This window comes from Chelonia mydas, chromosome 1 (assembly GCF_015237465.2).
Source record: "Chelonia mydas isolate rCheMyd1 chromosome 1, rCheMyd1.pri.v2, whole genome shotgun sequence".
Taxonomy (NCBI): Eukaryota; Metazoa; Chordata; order Testudines; family Cheloniidae; genus Chelonia; species Chelonia mydas.
In genome coordinates, this window is record NC_057849.1 from 53,805,172 (window position 1) to 53,828,600 (window position 23,429).

The 23,429-nt window shown below is 41.7% G+C and overlaps 1 protein-coding gene across 1 annotated transcript; it reads left to right on the forward strand.

Annotated features, from left to right (window-relative positions):
• The first annotated feature begins 266 nt into the window (after positions 1-266).
• Positions 267-23,171, forward strand: NHLRC3 (NHL repeat containing 3). Its single transcript, XM_007070909.4, has 7 exons — positions 267-403; positions 10,111-10,263; positions 12,936-13,083; positions 13,591-13,791; positions 14,916-15,007; positions 17,952-18,064; positions 18,804-23,171. Exons 1-7 carry the CDS (start codon positions 311-313, stop codon positions 19,030-19,032), a joined length of 1,029 nt encoding a protein of 342 aa, XP_007070971.2. The 5' UTR covers positions 267-310; the 3' UTR covers positions 19,033-23,171.
• The last annotated feature ends 258 nt before the right edge of the window (positions 23,172-23,429 follow it).

Sequence of the window (23,429 nt, forward strand, 5' to 3'; positions counted from 1 at the left end):
CTGGATACCGGACATTGTTGTCCTGCGCTCAGGCACTCAAGTGGACAACCCCAAAGGCGAGCAACAGGGTATAAAAAATTGCGAGGGAGGCCTGTCTCCGCGTCCGAAGTCACGTGACTGACACACGCCCAGGCGCCGCCTGTTGTCACGTGACAAAGCTGCAGTCTTCCAGGCAGGAACCGTGGCTCTGCCTGGGGCCTGCCATGGCATGCCCGGCTCGCGCACGCTGAGGGGGTGGGGCCTCCGCCTGACGTGAGCCGGCTCGGGGGCGGGCGAGGGCGAGCCCCGGCGGTGACGCTGTCCGGGCTGTATGAAGCTGCGCGGCAGGCCCGGCCTGGCGGTTGCCATGGGCAGCGCGATGGCAGCGCTGCTGGTTTTCTATTGCGCGCTCTCGGGATCCCAGGTGGGTCTGGGCAGGGGGCGCGGGCCGGCGCTCCGCGGAGAGCGCGGGGGGATCCGCCTACAAGTGGGTGGGGTGAGCTTGGGCCCCCACACCCCGTGCCTGCTGGCTCCGTAGCGCCCCGCCGTGTCCTTCATCCCCACCCTGGGCCTGTCCCCGGCCCCACGCCCGGATCCAGGTGTCCAGGTACCTCGCTCGGGCGGGGGAGATGACTGCTGGAGGAAGGGGGAGCCGGCGCCTTCCTCTCTGTCTCTTCCCGAGCCAAACCCTCTCCCAAAGAGCTGAACTTGGTTCTCTGCTCCCAGATCCTTATTTCTGGTGCCTAGTTAACTTAGTCAAAGGGCAACATTATTTAAAAATGTATCAGGGTAAGAGTCAGTTTTTAGAAATGTCATCTAATGAACATGATAAAAATGTAAAGTACTAATTACTGTACTAGTTATTCAGGTAAGAAGCTGGGTGTTGACTGGCTGTATGTGACAAAATAAGCCTCAGGTCCCCTAGCAGGCACGTCCCTGCAACAGTCAGCCTATTCTGAAGGAGCTGGGGCACCCCACTCACTGACCCCAAAGCTTTGTTCCTGTGCAGTGTGCTGTCGCATAGCACCCCATCCCCCTTCCATAGTGTAAATCAGGGGTCTCAAACACACGGCAGCCCGCAGAGTTATTTGCTGCGGCTCGCCAAGCTTCCTGTGCCCCCCCCCACCCTAGTTATTTCCTGCAGCCACCAAGCTCCCCTCCCCCGCTGCCCCTCCCCCAGCGTGCCTTGTCCCCTCTCCTCTGCCTACCTCCAGGCGCTTCCCGCCACCAAACAGCTGTTTGGCGGCGCTTAGTGCTTTCCAGGAGAGAGGGGAGAAGAGGTGGGGCAGGGATTTGGGGAAGGGGTTGGAATAGGGGCAGGGAGGGGGAAGAGTTGGGTTGGGGGCTTTGGGGAAGGGATTGGAATGGGGGTGGGGAAGGGGTGGGTCCTCATGGAAGGGGTGGAGTGGGGGCAGGGGATGTCAGTATTGCGGCCCTCGGGCCAATGTACTAGTCCTCATGTGGCCCTTGTGGTGATTTGAGTTTGAGATCCCAGCTGTAAATGGTGATGGAATAAGGAAGTGGGTTTGACTGGCTGTGCATGACAAACTGTTTCTCAGGTCACCCAAAATGACACATTGCCTGACTGTTTGGAAGGAATTGGCCATGCTGCCACTCACTAACCTGAAGCTTTGTTCTTGGGTAGCATGCTGCCACTTGTTATGCCCCCACCCCATTTCCATATTGTAAATGGTGCTTGAATAGGGAACTGGATTTTGACTGGCTATAAGTGATAAAATAAGTCTTTGGTCACCCTAAGTGACATGTTCTCACAACCATTAAGCTGTTCTAATGTAGCTGAGACATGGAACTGCCTTACTTGAAACTTTTATGTTACAAAAAATTGTGGCCCATTTCCCCCCACCCCCACCCAATCTCTTGTGAATTGGGCTGCAATTTTTGCAGAGTTTCAAGAAAGATAGGTCTATGGGTCAGCTACATCAGAACAGCTTAATAGTTGTGGGGACATGTCACCAAAGACTTATTTTATCACATACAGCCAGTCAAAATCCAGTTCCCTGTTCAAGCATCGCTTACAATGTGGAAGTAGGATAGAGGCATAAGAGATGGGTGTAGTTAGAGTTTGCTGTCAAAGTGGGGGGATGTATCTAGTGGGGTCCTGCTGGGGTCTGGCCTGGGTCTGGTACTAGTCAATAGTTTCAGTAATGACATAGCTAATGGAGTGAAGAGTATGCTTATACAATTTGCAGATGACACCAAAGTGGGAGGGGTTGCAAAGTTTTGGAGGAAAGAATAGAATTCAAAATGACCTTGACAAAGTCAAGAATTGGTTGGAAATCAGCAATATGAAATTCAATAAAGACAAGTTCAAAGTGTCACAGTTCATGGCAACTGCATTTGTATTCATTCTCCATGGTCCCATGAGGGAACCCACTCTAGGCTCCCGGTTCCTCAGATGTCACTTAGCTTGAGCAGAGACCCATGTTTCTTTCCCTCCGAACCAGAGGTGCACAGTTCCCTAGCTACACTGTGAGATTTCCAGCAAGCCAAACTGCCTAATGAGGCCAGCATCTACACTTCACTTTCTCTTTGAAGGATATGAACAGAGTAATTGCCTTCATTGGCAAGTTACCATATAGCCCTTTATAAGCAAGCACATTTATTCTTAAGGTGAAAGTATCATAGAGAAAACATATTAAAACAACAAAAGAACCTACATGCATACTAATAAGCGTACTATAGATCACCCTCAATTCCACCAAGGGCTCTGGTAGGAGACAGTCCTTCAAACTCCACAAAAGGGTTTTTCTGTGGTTACAAGTTCATAACAACTGCAGCTCAGAACCAGAATTGCTAGGAAAGGTCACTCTTTCCTTCATTAGATTCTGGGAACAGGTAAGTAGTAGACAGTGAGCCCCTATGAAGAGCGTAGCTTCTAAAGTCTGGTTTTTTGCAAAACCAGAGGTGGGAAATTTGCATTCCCCTCCCCATAGCGATCCTCAGGAAAATCACTTGACACCACCCTAATTGTCCGTTCTTGTCTGGCCCATTGTTCAGTATACTTCTCTAAGTTATTAATACTTCCTGGGGTTTACATCCTATTTCTCCACTAGAGAAGTGAAGACAATCCTCGTCCACAATAATACATAACCGTTGCATTTAATGCAATGGACTTGAAATATACTTAACCTTAATTCAGGAGGGTTTCCTAGGGATATTGCAGGAAATTGCCATATATGTCACACAAAGTACTATACATAGGAAGGAAAAATCAAATGGATAACTACAAACTGAGGAATAACTGGCTAGGTGGTAGTACTGCTGAAAATGTTCTGGGGCTTTTAGTGGATCACAGATTGAATATGAGTCAGGCTACATTTTAGTCACGGGTATTTTTAGTAAAAGTCACGGGCACTAAAAAAATATTCACGGCCTGTGAGCTGTCCATGACTTGTATTATATACTCCTGACTAAAACTTGAGGGGGTGCTGCAGGTACTTGGGGGGGCGGGGGGGGGCATTGCAGGTACTGGGGGGGGCTTGTGGGGCTGGGGCAGGCTCCCTACCCGGCTCCTGAGCTCCATGTGCTGCCTCCACTCCGCCCCAAGCCCTGGTTCTACAGCTCCTATTGGCTGGGAACCGCGGCCAATGGGAGCTGCAGGGGCGGTGCCTGCTGTTAGAGGCAGCTCATGGAGCTAGGAGCTGAGGGAGGGGAGCCCCCCTCCAGGTAAACACCACCCCGCACCCCAGCCCTGAGCCCTGCCACGCCCAACTCCTGCTGCTGGGGGGCTGAGGTGGGAAGACTGTTCCAGCAGTAGCCGGTGCGCCTGGCTGCCCGAGCTGATCAGTCCAGAGGAGAAAAGCAAAAATGATAAAAGGTTTAGAAAACATGACCTAAAAGGAGAGATGGGCAAGTTTAGTCTTGAGAAAAGAAGATTGAAGGGTCATGACAACAGTTTTGAAATATGTTAAAGGTTGTTATTAAGATGACAGTGATCAATTGTTCGGCATGTCCACTTAGGTTAGGACAAGAAGTCATTGGCTTAATCTGCTACAAGGGAGATTTAGGTTAGGCATTAGGAAAAACTTTCTAACTGTCAAGATAGATAAACACTGGATTAGGCTTCCAGGGGAGGCTGCAGAATCCCCATCATTGGATGTTTTTAAGAACAGATAAACACCTGGCAGGGATGGTCTAGGTATACTTGAGACTCTATGAAACCCTGTTATTGGCCGTTCTGCACACACACCTTTATCAAAGTTTCCCCTCCATGTGGATGTTTGGTGCAATAGGTGGTTGTGTCAGGATTACAGACCATAAAGCAGCAGACAGCACCAGATTATGCAGCAATTCTATGCAGAAGTTTATGAAGAAACTTCCCTTTTGTGCAAAACAGGGTCTGACCATACAGATCCTTAGGAATGCTTAAATATAGGTGTCACCAATAATCAGCACTAACAGCGGCAACCATTGCTCAATTAATTAAAATATTATAATAAATAGCAACATCTATACTTATTTTACAATTTCAGAGTAAACATGAACAAATGCAATGGATTACGTCAATTGAGTAGACATCATTTCATTAATGGTGAACCATGCATCTTATTCATTATTGTTAAGTCTGATCACAGAAAGATTCAAAAATTTTACCCTGGGGTATTTCCAGCATAGATTTCTGTGCATGTTAGCAAGTAAGTTGAAAGACAAGAGATGCATTTTGGTGGATGCGCTTCAGAGTAGTTACTTGTCTTTTTTAAATACCATTCATTGAATATTCAGACAAAAATGCAGTTCCCCTACTACAGAAAAATACGCCAACTGCCCTCTCTGTAGTACCTTTTATGTAACTTGAATATCGTATTAATATTTACAAGTGTTTCAGATATTGATTAGTTCAATAGAAGTCATCAATATTATTTGTATAAGCAGTAAAGTTTATCAAAATGAAGGTGGTGTCATTATATGTACAAAGTTGTTGGAATGACACACAACACTGGGGACCATTTTGTTTGTTTCTACAAATTTGGTCAAACTGAGGGCTGGCATTTCTATGATGGAATTTTGGAATTAAAAAGGAAAGGAGGTAGAGATATTCTACTTACAAATAGATTCTTCAAACTCCGTTAAAGTGTACCAGTGTACATTTCTATTGTCTGAGTCTCACAGCCACACGACACAAACTGGCTCAACTAACACAGCTACAACTACATTACATATTCCTTTAAGTAGAATGTGAACACTCAAGTGTTCACTGTTGTCTGTATTTTAGAAGTCATCAGAAACCATTCAGAACAGCAGAATGCATTGATAGGCCTTTTATGTTTGCATGTAGCTCATAAACATGATTATTGGAAGGCAACTGTGCCCTTGAAGTGTCTTTTCTTTATTTTTTCTTGTGTAATGAGCAAAACACACAACTGTAATTGGCACAACTGTTTTTATGTGTGTAACAGAATTTTAAAAAATTTGATACATTTTTCATCTAAAAACAAATCAAAGTTCCAGTGGACTTCTTCATTTGTAACTATCATATAATTTCTATGAAAACATTACAGACTGATTTGCAGCAAATTCATTGAATACTGGTTCTGTTGATTTTTACATGCAATATTGCATATTGTATGTTAACTAGCACAGAAAAAACACACACAAAAATTGGGCCAATATATCTGTCAGACCAGAAATAAAGGTTCACCTCTGGAAGGGGCAAATCCTCATCTCTTCATAATGAAATAACGGTTGCAGGGACTTGTCACTTGGGGGAACTCAATACGTATTTTGTCCCATACAGCCAGTCAAAAGCCAGCTCCTTAATCACTATGTACAATACAGAACTGGGGTTGGGGTATGACAAGTGGCAGTATGTTCCTGAAGAACAAATCCTTGGGTTGGCAAGTGGCATAGAATCCTAGAACCACTGGGTTAAAAGGGACCACAAGGGTCATCTAGTCTAACCCCTGGCATGTCTCAGCTACTTCAGAACAGTCTGACAGTTGTGGGGATATGTCACTTGGGGTGACCCAAATTGAATTATCTCATGTATAGTCTCTGAAAACCCAGATCCTTATTTAAGCCCTCTACAGTATGGAATGGGTGGGGAAGCATATAGCCCAAGAACAAACCTTGTGGTCGGCAAGGGGCATATTCCAGCCCCTTCAGAACATCCTGACAGTCGCTGGGCCATGTCACCTGAAGCGACCTGATGTTACACCAATAAAATAAAAACCAGCAGGATCTTATTAAAGAGGAAAAGGCAAAATACCACATCTATTGTGACTACAGAAAGAATCATAGTAAGCAGTTAGTTATAGCTATAACATTCCATTCAATCTCATATTTATTCACACATTCATTCATACAAACACACACACACAGGTTCTGCAAGGTTGTTATCATAGTTACCAGCCTTAGAGTTGCTCATGCCAAGCCACTGGCCAGGTGGCCTGGATATGAGGAGGGAGCAGGGCCTTGTCAGATGCTCATCTGATGCTCCTGGAAGTTGGTTTGCAGAATCAGACCCCAAAGTTCTCACTTTCTAGAGTCCATTTTTATAGGAATTTCTTCCTATGCCAGTCTATGGGAATTGCTTCATCATGCTGTTGCTGAACCAATCAGCAGATAGCACATTCCTGATGGCTCCGTGCTGCTAGATGTTATCTTGTTCTTTGGTTCTCCCATTCTTGAGGCTGTTGGGTGGATTCCAGTCTGCCCTCCGGGGGTCCTCTGGTTATTTCCACTTGACGCCTTCTTCAGCCGATGGACACTGGATTCTTAGGCTGGCATCTCGCTGATCATTCAGTTATTATCCCCACCAAGCATCCATCCACATACATCCTCTATCTCTATTTTAATCACAATTGTTAATACAACAAAAGGGCGGGGAGTCTCTGGGTGCTGTTTTTGTTGTTACAGAGTATTGCTTTGAGTCTCTCTCTGTGTGAATTGCTTTGAGAACAGACTCTGTCTTAGAATGTACTAACGCAATTAGCAGCTTGCAAGTTTCACACATAGAGGGAGAGAAACAGTACCAAAAACCAAGAGACCTCTTAATTAGTAATACCCTGGAATTTAAACTCTGGGGAATCAAACTCATTTGTGATTTTAATACAGAACTTCTTTAATATGATCCAACACTGAGACACATTTTGTCATATACAGGCAGTCAAATCCCTGCTCCTTATTCAAGCAGTGTGGAATGGGAGCAACATGTGGCAGCACATTGTGTAACAAGAAAGCTTCAGGTTGGCGAGTAGGATGTCCCAGCTTCTTCAGAACACTCTGATGATCACAGGGCCATGTCACTTGGGATAACCCGAGACACATGTTGTCTTGTACAGCCAATCAAAATCCGATTCCCTATTCAATTTTCATATACAAAATGGAAGTGGGTTGGGGGTGTGGCAGCACATTACGCATGACCAAATCTTCAGATCGGTGAGTGGCATGGCCAAGCTTCTTCAGAACAGCCTGATAGTCACAGGGAGGTGTGTCTCGGGTCACCTTAAATGACATTTTGTCATGTACATTTAGTCAAATCCCAATTTCCTTATTCAATCACCATTTATAAAATGGAAGTGGAGTGGAGGTATGACATTTTGCAGCATACTATGCAACAACAAAGCTTCGGGTCAGTGAGTTGGATTCCCAGCTCCTTAAGAACAGTCTGATGGTCACAGGGATGTGTCACTTCGGATGTCCCAAGACGCATTTATTCGCATACAGTCTGTCAAAACCCACCTGCTTATTCAAACTCTGTGTATGATATGGAAGTGTGGTAGGGGTGTGACATGTGGCAGTATATTGCACAGGAACAAAACTTGGGCTTGGGGAGTGACTTGTCTCAGCTCCTTCAGAACAGTCATGTGATTCAGAACAGAACATGTCACAGGGACATGTCACTTGGGGTGATCAAGACTTATTTTGTCACATGCTTGCAGTCAAAACCCAGCTCTCTGATTATTCACTTAATAAATAATTAAGGAATTAGTAATTCAAATGATCACATTCAGTCACATTAATCTGATGACATTTCAAAAAATTTTTATCTTACATTAATATATTTTGTAAATAATTTTGGCCTTTGAATAAGGAACTGGGTACCATGAATGTGGAACTGATACCACAAATAAGGAACTGAGAATAACAAACCAAACTTCAGCCTTGTGTCTCTCCCTGACTCTCTTCCCTTGATTAAGAAAAAGAGTACCAGCTATATTACAGTAAAGGATGAGGAGTTAGAAAACATTTTCTCTCTCTTTGTTCCCTCTACTATATTTTCTACCATGTGTCTGCAAGTCTAACTTTTATTAGGAGAATGCAATTCTATGGCTGCTTAATTTGGTAGAGTCTAGAGGGTCCTGATTGAAATGAATGGGACAAGTCACCCCATCAGAGCTATTGTTTCAGGCTCTCTCCAGATGCTGGTAGATGATGCAGACAATTTATGCTTGGCTCACATTTGAGTTTTTATCCATGACTGTAAGGGCTAGAATATACATTATATGTATATAAAAGTCAGATTTTGGCACACAGTTCTGTGGCGAGATAAATTCTGTAGCAAATCCCGTTGTCATGGAATCATGGAGCGTCCAGGGCCCTGCATATTTCTTGCTCTTTTCTTGTCTTTATGCTTCTTGCCCTCTTGGTCTGTCTGTGGTCACAGGATTTTGGCTTTTATCCTCTTTTTTTCACTTCCCTGCTCATTCCTTCTCTCCCTGTGTTTCAACCTATTCCTCTCTTTCCTCTTTCTCTTTGCCACACTCATTCTCTCTGTACTTTGTTTTCCCTCTTCTGTCCCCTCCTTAAACTAACTCCCTCCCCCCCCGCCCTTTGCTCATTTGCCCTGCATAATCCAGCATTTTACCTTTGGAGAGAGGAGGTGAGGTAAAGCATAGATGCCTTCCCAGTTCTGCCAGGATCAGTAGCCAGCTGCATATTGTGGCCAGGAGGCTGAGTTGCTTGCAGGGCTGCTAATCAAGTGTTTCTTTAAGAGTTTTGGCTCTCCTTGTGCATAAGGAAAGGCTGAAGGTCTCTATGGGAGGCTTCTGGCAGGGTGGCAAAATGTGTTAGACCTGGTTGGATGTGGTCTTTGAAATGCACGTGTGCTCATCCTGCCTACTGTCACCCCCTTCATCTCCAGTGACCCACCTCTGTGTGTATGAATCCTTCGGTCTATGGTAACGTTCTGGTTTTATGTGTAGAAGAGAGTGAGCATGATGTTGCCCTTCAGCAAAGACCATCAAGTGCATAAGGAGCCTACAATTAGAATAAGCCACTAGAGATCTTCTTTAGTTTAAGTTGTAGAGAGCTGTAGGGAGCTGAAGAACTAGGATTCCAGTCCTGGCTGTAGCAGGATAGAGTCATGATGAACTCTGTGGTTGTGGCAGCAGGAGTCTTGATATCCATTGGATGCTTTGTGATGGAGCTGTCAACTACCTATTAACACACACAGGTGTTACGCAGTAAAGGTCCCTTGATAATGGAAACTGCTTTGGGAAATTAAATCTAGCCACCACCCAGTTCATACAACCTCTTTAAACACAGATGGTATGACTTGTTTCCATATTACCCAATTCAAAACTATATCACTGCTCAGGGTGCTTGGGGTGAATTGTCTTGAACATGATTCTGATCAACATGGTTTAGCCAGCACATCAGATACAGCTACTGGAAGGCTATTGTGGACACACCATCCAGAATTGTTACAAGAGCTTAGCAATTTTAAAAAGTTTTTTAAAAGAGCTCAGCACATTTTGAGTGCCAAGAACTACACACCTGGGAAACAATTGTGTAATTTTGCGTCAGTAATTCTACAGCATCCCTGCACTCTATTTAGAGACAATCTCTTCTACAGCATCCTTGCACTCCATTTAGAGACAATCCCATGTCAGAATAATATTTGTTATTGAGTAATTGGTGGATGTACACTTGATTTAATGTTTCAAGTGTGCTGATTCATTTGGCTCTAACAAAGAAGATTTACAAAGGCCCAAATAGCAGCTAGCTGGTGAACTTCCGTTGACTTTCAGTCGAAATTGGACACCCAACCACCATTTGTGTCTTTGAAAATCTCACCCTAATAATAACTAATAAAAAGCTGAAGAGTTATAGAAAGTGGAATCTCATGGAATTTAACTATTAATGGTTATTTACTTTTACATTCTTAAGGTATTAAGAGCAATTGCTTTTTACTCCCCTTGGAGGATAGAGCAACAGCTTTACAAGCTGGATGTAGGCTGGCCTAAACGTCCAGAATATTTCACTGGGCAAACATTTTGTGTTGCTGTTGACCCTCTCCATGATCTGGTCTATGTTGCACAAGTAAGTAATAGCACTGGAATTTTGTCCTTATTAGCATTATATTGTTTTTCTCCTCTGGAATTCCCATTTGCATTTATATTAAGATAATTATAACTGTTTATTGTATTAAATTCTAGATGTAAATTTGACTAGGTTATTAATAGTATACATTTCTTTAAAGTAGTTCTGGATATGAAGGTTCTTCCTGTGCATATTGGGCTTGTTGCTTTTATGTTTTTTACAGGCTTCAAATTTTAAAAAAATAGTTTTGAAATGGCAAGTGTCACAAGGAAAGATACAAATCAGTTAGCCTACAATGTGGAAGCCTGCTAGGAGAATGGAGGCAACTGTAGATGTCACTTCTGCTGCTGTTCTTCACATCCCAGCCTCAACTAAGTAAACCTCAAAAAAAGGATGGCCCAGTGGGCTATGGGAGACCTGGGTTCAATTCCTGCACTGCCACAAACATCCTGTGTGAATTTGGGCAAGATACTTACAGGGATGTAAAAGATTAACCTGTAAGCATAGTCTTACCGGTTAAGCACCTTAACTGTTAATCCGGCTGTCCCCAGCAGCTCCGCACCGGCCAGCCCAGTGGGCCCAGCTGCGCCACCTGGAGTGGCCCGAGCAGCACCGCCCACCCGGAGCAGGCCCAGACGCGGTGCCTGCCCGGAGCAGGGCCACCTGCCCGGAGTGGGCCCAGCTGAAGCACCCAGACAGAGCAAGGCCACCCGGACGGAGCGGGCCCAGCCACGCCGGCCAGATGGGCCCCAGCCACTTAAACGGTTAGCTGTTTAAACAACATATTTTTAAATTGTTTAAACAGTTCACTTTTTTAATGGTATTTACATCCCTAGATACTTAGTCTCTCTCTGCCTCTCTTCCCTATCTGTAAAATGGGGATAATAATACTCACAGGAGTGTTGTGAGGATTAATAAATCAGAAACTGTGAGGTGCTCAGATACTCGAGTGTTCGGGGGTGTCACAGTTCAGGGTAACTGCACCTGCATTCACGTCCATGTTCCATCAAAGGCACCCCTTCTAGGCTCCCAGCTCCTCAGCTGTTAACTCTCTTGGGGAGAGACCTAATCTCTGCCTCCTGACCAAGGGGCTTTCCAGGTTGCACAGTACCCTGGCTACACTGTGATATTCCCAGAAAGCCAGACTGCCTAAACAGGGCAAGCTTTCTCTCAAGGCAATTATGCACAACATAATTGCCAGCAGTTGAAAGTTACCACAGAGCCCTTTATAAGCAAGCACATTTAATCTTAAGGTGAAAGTGCTACAGAGAAAACATATTAAAACAATAAAAGCACCTACATACAAACTAAAAAGCTTATCAGAGATTACCTTCCAACTCCAGCCAGGGCTCTGGTAGGAGCCAGTCCTTCAAACCCCATTTCAGAAGCATTTAGAAATACATCCATATCATTCCCTAAAGCCAGGAAGAAATTTGGAGTTGATGCCACTCACCAGGACAGGTACCTAGTGCCTGGCCCCACGTACCAGACTATGGTAAGTTACTAGACTATGGTGCAGTTTCTCTTTTTTGAGCTGATGTTATTGAACCTGGTCCTGCTGGCACAGTCTCTCCATCTTGACAATACTACTCCTTCTCCGCGTGTTTGTTCTGACACTGGCACCTTTCATGCTGGTGCTGGTGCTCCTGGTCTGCAAACAGCTGGATTTCCAGATGCATCCGATGAAGTGAGCTGTAGCTCACAAAAGCTTATGCTCAAATAAATTTGTTAGTCTCTAAGGTGCCATAAGTCTTCCTTTTCTTTTTGCGGATACAGACTAACACGGCTGCTACTCTGAAAGTAGTCTGAGCTAGTATATGCAAGCATCCCCGCGAGGTGGTACCTCCTTGGGGGATTACAACTTTGCTGATTTTCCACTGTTTTTAGTTCCTGTAAGAACTGTGGTGGCCTTTCCCTCTGGAGTGGAACACAATAAAACATTCATTTAAACAGTGGACCCCGAAGATACACATGGGGTTGCAGTATTTGTCACATCTCTCTCGTACAGAAGTTACATACAGTCCTGGCCCACAATAATAGACGCATAAGACTTTCAAGGATATTGCAGGAAATTACCATATCTGTCATAGTGGCCACATCACTACCTAGGATGGATAGACAGAAAATCAGCCATCCCAAGCAACTGTTATAATAGAATTTTACTAACTGTACTAGTCATGCCTACATGTTGGTATCTAGATTCTGGTTGAGAGTCTCTGTCTTCAGCAATGCAAACAAAAGTGGTAAGATTTTTATTTATAAAACACAGCCATGGCACCTGAAATCCTGGACAATTAAGTACAATTAAAAATGTGTGCCCATCTTGGGAGACCTAGGGTATGATGTTTTTTTCAGAGATTGCGTGCAATCACAATTCAGAATGAAGACAATGAGAGCAGCAGTGGGTCAGCGCCTCTGAAAATCAGGCCTTAAGTGTCCCAAGATTAATGAACACTGTTGCAAACTTAACCTTTCTTTGTTTTTCCCCAGCTGTAAAATGGGGTTAGCAGTGCTTGCCCACATCACACAGGTTGTTGTGAGAATTATTAATTAATGTCTGTAAAGGTTTTTGACATGAAAATTACGAACATTTAAACAGAATTGTCAAAAGTGAGATTATTTGCTGCTTGATAAGATCCTTTTTTCAATTGACTATTTTTGTACACCTTCAGAGAGGGGCTAATGTACCAAAGGTACTAGTGTTTTCAGATGAAGGATATTTCCTGCATGCATGGAATTCCACACTTGAAATGCCTCATGGTATCTTTGCAGCCAGCACCCCTACAGATACTTCAATATGGATCACAGATGTTGGAACTGGTATGTATAATGGGAACATGTTAAAAATATTGTGCCACAGAGAAAATAGGTTTTTTGCAGGTATCCCTTTGAACAGTAATTTTAATTGTTTGAATAAGGTACCAAAAGAACATTAAGCCAGATTCATGCTCCGCGAGTCCTAATTGTGCACTGATCCAGTTCCCCAGTACAAGGTAGAGCAGTTTGAAGGCTCATGAGTTGTGCCATGTGCTCATTTGCCAGAGCTGATAATCTTGGCCAACATTTCCAGATCTTTTCTGGCCCTGTTTCTCGATTAAGCATGCATTTCAATGCATAATTTGTGTCCTCTATCCCATCCTGACAGCTCCAGTACTGTGCACATGTCCATTTGATGCCTCACTAATCTGAAATCATTCTCTTACTACAGAGTTTTCTTAGTTCAGTTTCATTCTTACAGTGACAGTGGATTTTTATCTTGTTGTTACTGTGTTGATGTCAAAGAGCCATGGTTTTGCTGAGAAATTTCTATGCCTTTCCTTAATACAGGGGAGTATGGGCACACAGTTAAACAGTACAGTCCTTCTGGTAAACTTATGCAGGTCCTGGGCACTCAAGGTAAAGCTGGCTCAGGTTTAAATCCGCTGCAGTTTGATCAGCCAGCAGAAATATTTGTGGAACAAACAGGGGAGATCTACATTGTGGATGGAGATGGAGGGATGAATAACAGATTATTCAAACTGTCCACAGGTATGTGAAAAGAGAACGTACACAAGAGTTGACATCTGAAAATTTAGAGGCCTAATAATAGTTTTAAACATCAACATTGCTAACTGTGGGCCTGATCTTATGCCCATTAGAGTTAATTGACAGACTCCCCATTGATTTTGATGAGCTTTGAATCAGAGCCTATTTCACTGCTGATCATTTTAGCAAAAACACCCAGCTAGTCAGCTAACTCCTTGATTGTCATGTTTTTAATACCTGTCACTGCTATTTTAACCCTTGCCTGTTTTCTCATTGTTTTTGTAAAGATTAAGGCCCTAGCTTGTGAATAGTCCCAGTGACTTCAGTAAAAAGAACAGGAGTACTTGTGGCACCTTAGAGACTAACAAATTTATTAGAGCATAAGATTTCGTGGGCTACAGCCCACTTCATCGGATGCATAGAATGGAACATATAGTAAGAAGATATATATATACATATAGAGAAGGTGGAAGTTGCCATACAAACTGTAAGAGGCTAATTAATTAAGATGAGCTACTATCAGCAGGAGAAAAAAAATTTTGTAGTGATAATCAAGATGGCCCATTTAGACAAGAAGGTGTGAGGATACTTAACATGGGGAAATAGATTCAATATGTGCAATATTATATTATTGTGAGCAGTAGATAGATAAATCTAAGCAATATATTTTATTATAGTTTATTTTGGGTGAAAAATTTCTTTGCCTCTCTAGCATGACCAGGAGAGAGATTTTTCCCTTTTCTGTCTCTGCTTGATATTGCAGCTTTCTTTTTAACATACACAGACACCAAATGGATTAATAATGAAAAACAAATATATCCTGCATGGAAAAATTAGTGAGACACAAATGTAAATAGAATTGTCTCCTTATGAATAGTAAAGTTTGAAATTAGGAATAAGAGTCTAATCCTGCTCCCATTGAAGTCATTGGGACTATCCCCTGGACTTCAAGAAGAGGAAGATTGTGTTTTAAATCCCTTTAAAGTCCTGTCTTATAAAAATGACTTGTATTTCTGTTGCTAAGAATCATTTAAAAGGAAATAAGGCCAAACATATTTCACTCATCCATACTACATAATAAAAGTGAAAACTACTTTTTCGTTATTTATCATGATTTCTGCTATTAGATTTCAAGGAAATATGGCTGCGTGGGGAAAATGGTACAGGTGTTGGTCAGTTCAAGACTCCTCACAGTGTCACAGTGGATTCTGTTGGACGGGTAAAGAATTAAAACTGTTTTTCAATGTTTTAGAGACAACTTTTATGCCTTCTCCCGTATATGTCTACTTTTTGGTACTTAATGTCCTTTGCCAAAAAAAAAAAGACAACCTAAAAAGTGCCATTCTTTCATCTTTGATTATTGAGATCTGGCCTACTGCGTACAATTTTAATCATGGGAGCAGTCATGTGTAACTTTTTCACACTGAAAACTTTTTCTTGACGTGGCTGGGAGGGTAAGAGGGAGTCTTGACAATTTGACATAATCTCTTCATATACATATATACACGGACGTCCTACAGTCCCCAGGAGGAGGCTGCTACTCCTACAGACCTTTAAAGGATTTGCACTGCAAGGGGGCAGGAAGAAGGAAGTTCCCCTAATATGCTGCCACCCTACCCTGTTCCTGTGCATTTTATGGGATCTGCAAGGTGGGAGCATTGACTCTGAGGACCTTTGGTGTTGTCACTCCAAAGCTCCTTCAGAGACTCTTAGGACAATTTTAAAAACTAAGGAAATTCCCTGACATATAACTCAGTTAAGGTGCTATCTAAGTTATAACTCATCACAATGCCTCAGAGGCTGAGTACACATTGTGACACTTCCCAGGTAAACACAGGGTTATGTGGCACCTCACTACCACCTGCCCTTAGTGTGAGAAAGCTTTGTCTTGGATTGCTGTGGGTCAGCTCTCCAACCTTACTAGCCATAGGCAACACAAGTAATCCCCTCTAGGCCTCGCAGGCTCTGCTGTCCCTCTACAGGTTAACAATAGGCACACTGGAACTTTTGAGCTCTCCAAGCGTCTCCCTGGAGTGTCCAGACTTTTGTCCACAGAACACTCGCAGTATTCACCAAACCACCAAACCACTGCTTCCAAAGAAACTACAACTCACCTTAACAGTTTAACTTCAGATCACCACTCTGCTTAACTCGCAGCACTTAAATTTGTTTATAGTGGGGGCAAAAGATCTATCTTGCTTTAAGATTAAACTCGATAAGTTTATGGAGGAGATGGTATGATGGGATAACATGGCTTTGGTAATTAAATATTCATGGTAAATAGGCCCAATGGCCTGTGATGGGTTTTAGATGGGGTAAGATCCAAGTTACCCGGGAAAGAATTTTCTGTAGTATCTGGCTGATGAATCTTGCCCATATGCTCAGGGTTTAGCTGATCGCCATATTTGGGGTCGGGAAGGAATTTTCCTCCAGGGCAGATTGGAAGGCCCTGGAGGTTTTTCGCCTTCCTCTGTAGCATGGGGCACGGATCACTTGCTGGAGGATTCTCTGCTCCTTGAGGTCTTTAAACTACAATTTGAGGACTTCAATAGCACAGATATAGGTGTGAGGTTTTTTTGTGGGAGTGGTGGGTGAAATTCTGTGGCCTGCGTTGTGCAGGAGGTCAGACTAGATGATCATAATGGTCCCTTCTGACCTAAATATCTATGAATCTATGAAATCAGGTATAAATATATTTAACAAAACATAGAGATTCAAGTAATAGCAAGTGGAAATATTGGAAACAAATGATTATATGTAAAATAAAATCATAATATGCATTCTGGAGCCTAGATTTAATTGACAAGAAACCCTCTTGTCTAGTGGGATAGGATACTGCTCGCCCAAACTCCTTGCAGCACTTTACGGCTAGGGCGGCTGTGACCCTTCTTTCATAAGACATGCATGCTGTCAGTTTGCCTCCGAGATGAAGGATTCAGTGTGTCTCTTAGCACTCCAAGATATACCAGACCAATTCTTTGTCTTTATTCATAAACAGGACACACCCCTGCTCTTTGTTCCTTCCTGTACATTTCTTCTCCTGTATATTTCTCAATCTCTCAATTTGTACTTGGCTCAGTATGCAAATAGGCATACAGTGTGTGGCATACAGTACACCAATGGCCAGACAGGGAAATAGGTATCAGTTACTTCCTGTGTGAAAGGAATATCTTTGAGGTATGTCACTCCTGGTGACCTGCCTTAACTCCAAGACCATAAGAACATAATTTTTAGTATATGTTAGGGAATCCCTGTAAAAACATGCTTGCCCCCTCTGCCAGTTGGCACCAGTCAGTGAGTCCCTGGATCGCACACAGTCTTACAGAAATGCTTTAATTTCTCAAATAAATAACTTTAAAAATGTAAACTTCTATTTTTAAAATTCAAAGTATGCAAATTCACAGGTAAGGTACCCAAACTGTCACTTACCTCTGCCCCTGCAGCAATAATCTGAGAAAGCTAAAATGTTTGATGGACATGATTGTCTATAACAAAACAGTTTCATCCTGTCAGTGATCGCAATAATGGGATGCCTTAATGTAATGTACAGTATTATTACAACCCATTCACAATCCACAGAAAAAAGCCTACTCCACACATTTCTGATTAGACAAGGGGCATACTGAAGATAACCAATTCCCAGAATTCACTGTACCAGCCAGTTTTCAAAGTGTCATTGCACAGATATGTATTTACATATGCAAACCTCCTAGACCCTGCTCATGAAATTAGATCATGTAGCTGAAAAAAAAAGAGCAGTTATTAGTTTGGTGACATGATACTTAGCATCAGTGTATGTATATGAGCACTGAAAAACCTGTGTTCTCTCTAGCAACCACAAAAGAGGGGAGCATAAGACACTGGCATCTCTACTGCGGCAGAGTAAAGCAGTTTGTGTATCTTACCTATGATTTTCGATATATAGTTTAACTTCATTGTAAGGATTTTTTTTTTTTTTTTTTTTTTTTTTGGAGAGGGAGTCTGAGAATTAATACCTGGTTAGTCAACTTTGTAAAATAAAAGCAGAGCCAAATTCATTCCCGGTGTACCCTCTTTTCTTCACTATATTTGGCCCATTATGTGTAAGGAACTGATGCTTTTGGTGTAGCTATTTATAGCAGTATATATACTGTATAGCTGTATTTATTTACTGTGTACAATAGGTGTGGGTTGCTGACCGAGGAAACAAACGAATCCAGGTTTTCAGTAAAGTCACAGGGGAATGGCTGGGGTCCTGGAGTAGTTGTTTCGTAGAAGATGGTCCCTCTTCTGTCAGGTACTGTAACTATGTATTTCCACAAAACATTTCAAAGGAAACACATTTCTCCAGTAGGATTCCACATTACTTTAAGTTGATAGCAAATGCTTGACATCAGACTCTGGAATTAGCGAGTGGAATTGCTATGGAATTATGTCCTGACTCCTGATCCTGCAATAGGATCTGTAAAGGTGAATCCTTGCAATCACATGACTTCATAAGATCTGCCTATGTGGATCCAACTGGTGGATTGGGACTTTCATTTTAATTTAAAGTTATGAGTATCATAGACATTGGGGAACACAATTAGGAGCTTGATATTGCCCTCCTTACTCAGATGTGTAAAGGCTACAGGCACAGGCCCTAACTTCCACTGTGTAAATTCCTATTCATTTGCTGTTACACCAAAATCTGTGGCTCCAAGGAGCAGCAGCAGCATGTAGAGCAAGTCCTGTATGCTTACTCTGTATACTCTACAGCACTGTAAGATTGAGAATGTTAGAATCGTTTTCATTTGATTTGAGAGCTTCAGCAGCTGGATGTTAAGTGACTGACACATGGGCTATACATGAGGGTACCCTAAAACTCAGATTTGAAGTCCAAATCAGAAAGTTAGAAAACTGATTGCCTACTCTGCACATGAACACTGTTTGCTCACCTAGATATGGATAATAATTTTTTAAAGCACATAGTATAGCAGTGTTAACATGAATTGTTCTAAGAATATGTTAATTCTAATTATTTTCTTTATTTTTAGATTAACTACCAATGAGGAATATCTAATTGTAGCTCAGCTGAGTATTAACAGAGTGACTGTCTTGGCAGCACCACCAGTAGGATCCATTGGAGAGTGCCATGTGGTAAACACAATCCAGCTAGCTGATGAGGTTAAACCACACCTTGTGGATATAAATGTGAAGACTGGAGCAATTTATGTTGCAGAAATTGGTGCACAACAAGTACAAAAATATGTACCCTTAAACTAGTGGTTTTCTTTGGTTCATTCAGCACAAGCCATTTCTTCTGGATTACAAGACCCATGCTGGATTTCCTTACGTTCATTGCAGACTGTGGTTCCACTCATAAGCACAGCATGTTGCACCACTAGAATGCATAAAAAAACTGCTTTGTGACCTGCTCTCACTTTTATTTTCTGTGTCAAACTCCGGGAGCTATTTTCTCTTGATCTGTCATCATTTGTTTTTACTGGCATGTTTTGTGTGTTTTGTTTCATTTTTGTTAGTTGTTGGGATTTGGAGAATGCATATTAGTTCCATTTTACCATGTTTTACCCTGCTTTTAACTTCAGGGTAATTTTTCCCCTTGTCTCTTGATAAATCATAAGACATTAGGTTTGTAATTATTCTGCTTGTCTAGGCATAATTTCCATTATTAATCAATATACACACTCTACCTCCAGTGTCCAGGGTGAATCTTGTGACTTCTTTGCCTAGCCAGTGCACTCTGTTACCTCCTAAGGTCCTAGCTGGCAGAGAGAAATGTCTACATATTTAATTTTCTAGAAGCCTTGTGCACTTGAGGCCCTGGACTCTAGCTTAACATTGCTTCAGGTTTCCTTGGCTCTCTATGCTAACATTGTCCAACTCAGAACAAAAAGATGCAGCATATCATAGTCTCCTTGGCTTCAGTGAGACCTTTGATACTTATAGCCAGTGCTGAGGCTTTAGCATCTCTGGCATCTATCTTAGGTAATCATTGATACCACTGTTGACATCAGAGGCATCAGTTCTTTACTGATTTAAGCTAACTCCATATAAAGCACTTTAAATGAAATTAAGTGTGTCTTCACAATGAGGTGACACAGATTTTTAACTAACTGAGTTTCTAAATTGATTTAGTTAAATGGGTACAAGTTTTATCTGTAAGCAAGGCCTCAAAGTAGAGTGTGTTGAAGTTTAGCACATCTGAGCTCCGTGAGGCGCATACTCGGGATTTACTAGGAGACTTTTAATCAGCCTTAGGCCTGATAACATGCTTTCACCCTCTTAATCTTGTTGAAACTCAGACACATCATCTACAGCAATATTTGGCCTTTGGATTATTGTTTTTTGAGACCACTGTGATCTTTTATTCTGTCTTTCAAGGACATTATTTCAATATTAAGCTGTGACTTTCCACTTCTTTTTGAGGGACTTCTGCTAATACATCAGCAGCTGATTTCTCTTTAGCACAGAACTTGCAAACTTCTTTGTGACTGTTCCAGAGTCATTGTCTTTATAGTTCTTCCCCAGGAAGTATTCACCATCATGGATGTCCCAGCAGTTTAATGTGTTATTGCTTAGTTCAATACCAGGTTCACTGAAATTGAGATATGCTCAGTTTAGCCTTGAAGACCTTTCTTGCTACGGTGTCTAGATCCTTATGTAACATGTTACAGCAAGAGTCTACGTGAATCATCAAGGAAGAGTCAGATTTGGTTGCCATGTCTGGACATTATTGCTGCTTTGAAACCCGGCAATCCTGAACAAGGAGGACTTTGTATAGATGGTTGTGATACTGAAAAAGACACTGTACTGGCAGATACCTTCAGATTGGCAGCTCAAGAGGCCTTCCAAGTGATGTAGATAATGAAGTTTTGCATGTGCCTTAGAGACCTCTGTGTCTTTGAGACTTGTCACTCAGACATCAATTTTTTAAAACCATTTTTGGCTGACTTTTGCTGCCCCCCTCGTCCTTGGAATCAGTGGGAGCTAGGTGCCTAAGTGCCTTTGAGAATCTGGGCAAAAGTGTGTTTGTTCAGTTTATAGGTGCTTGTGGTATGAACAGATGTCACCTGGTGATTAGTAGGATGCTATCAAACTCCTTTTCACTGCTATACTTGTGACCTAGTTCAAGAGGTGACTGATAAGTGCTTGAAATTGATTTATTACAAATAATTGAGCAAAATTACATTTTAGCATAATCTGGCAAAAAGTAAGTTAGGTTTTCACAATGGAGGACCTTATGACTTAGTTTGAAAGTGCTCCTCATTTCTGTAGTTTGGTGTGATGACTTTGGCTGCATGCGATTTTTTGATCTGGGGGAAAATGGGAAAAATCAGACTGGCAAACTTGAACTGTTCATCTAAATGACAATATTTTGTGTAAAAAAAAATTTTTAAACACATTTTTCCTGATTTGCACACCGCTTAGTAAAATTACTTACTTGGAAGCTAAAATTCTGTGTCCCTTTTCTCTTCCTACCTCACCAGACTTGTTACTCTCTCTCTGTGTGTGATATCGATAGTAAATTGAAAGTGGATGCATAAATCTTAATTATTACAGTTTATCATATGGTTCCCTCAGAGTAATTGCTAATATGTGATGATTGAGTTACATAAGCCTTGATATGAAAACAACAATATAATCATTTCTAGCTACCCAGAGTCTTTTATAGAGGATTAGACTAATTCTTTAAAAAAATCGAGACAGTAAATTAAGATTTTAAATCGCTCATTGATTTCAGAGTTCAAATTGTTCAGCTTGTCAAAAAGAAGATCAAGAGGTGACTTGATTACAATGTATAAAGAACCTTCATGGGGAGAAAATACCAGATACTACAGGGCTCTAATCTAGAAGAAAAGAGCATAACAAGAACTAATGGCTGGAAGTTAAAGCCAGACAAATATAAATTAGAAATAAGGCACACATTTTTAATAGTGAGGGGATGAATCATTGAAACAAACTACCAAGGGAAATTGTGGATTCTCTATCTCTTGATGTCTTCAAATCAAGATTGGATGATTTCTGGAACACAAAGTTATTGGGTTCAATACAGGATTAACTGGGTGAAATCCAAGACCTATGTTTATACAGGAGGTCACAGTAGATCTAATGGTCCTTACTGGCCTTAAAATCTAGTGACTGAATTTGACTACAACAACCTGCCTTAAAACTCTATCAAGGTGAGGAACACTGTGTTTGTTTCTGGTTGGGTGAGTAATACATCAGAAGGGTATTTTTAATTGATTATTTTCAATATAAGTGTGAGCAAGCAGGTGAATTTTAATAACGGTTTTGTGAAGCTGAACTTCCTACACTATGAGGAGGATGGATGGGTGGCTGTTTGTTCTGAGTTAATGTAACCTATCTTACTTTTCTTGTGTGTATCAGTAGTACCAATCTTTCAAACAAACAATTTCTGTAGTGCCAGAGGCGGTAGTTCTTCCTCAAAATGAGGTTTATTTATGTAATTTACTTTCTGAATTGTGTGCCAGCAATTTGTTACCAGTATCTTTAAATACCATTATTGATGTCTTTTCAGCCATGCAAGCCATTTTGGGTGAAGGCGAGGCTGTTCAGATTTTTTTTTTCTTTTCATTAAGGAGAATGGGAAACTATATCGTGCACTTGCAGAAAACAGCAGGGTGGTACTGGTGCATTTCGTCCTCCATGCCTTAAGAAAAATTGACCACATTTTGTCAAAGACAAAGGATTTGCTTGGTGACATTTTCCATTGTTCAGTATAACCAGGCTATACAAAAAGGTTAATTTCATTGCTGGTAGAAAAATGCAGACAAGTTTTCATGGTTTTTTTTGTTTGTTTGTTTTGTTTTTTTGAAACTTCAGGCTTTGGCCAGCTGACATCAATTTTCCTTAGTGTATGCACCTTCCTCAAACGTTAATGGAAAGTACAAGCACTTCCATGCACGTGTTTTCATCCTGTGGGAAATCTGCTGTGCAGCCAGTAGTTACACAGTGTAGAGGGGCCATGGTAATGACCCCATGGGAAGAGCAAACTCTTGGATGACTACATGAATGTGGTGAGAGTTATTATTTATTATTTGTATTATAATAGAGCTGCCTTCTGTATGCAAAATCAGTAACCACATTGTGCTAACTACTAAGAGACACCTATGCTAGAAAGCCTTGTAAGACACTTTGAAACATGTTACTGTGTAGGCTGCTGCAAAGCAAGTATACTCCCAGTTTCTGGTGACAACAAGTTAACAGCATTTAAATATGGTATGACACTGCAACATGACATTGGTTAATAACATTATATAACAATTGTACCCGTTTATCCTGTTAACAATCCCTGAGCCAGGGATGACTCCGAAGATTTTTTTGTTTTTTGTTTTGTTAAAGTTGATTTAGAAATAAAACAAGTTGAACTATTTCAGTCTGAAAAATAGCTACTAAACTGTTCATTGGTTTGTCTAAATCATGTTCAAATCAGACATTATCAGTGATTAGTACTGTGGAAAATCCCCTTGCAGCAGAGTGGATGGAGCTTCTGTGACACATGTAAAAAAAGTGATTGTTATCCTCTCTGATACATTATCAAGGAATTAAGTAACCTGAGCAAACAGGTAAACCCGTAGAAGTTTACATCTGAAACAAATGTGCAAATATGGGTTAGAGAGTCAAGGTGGGTGAGGTAA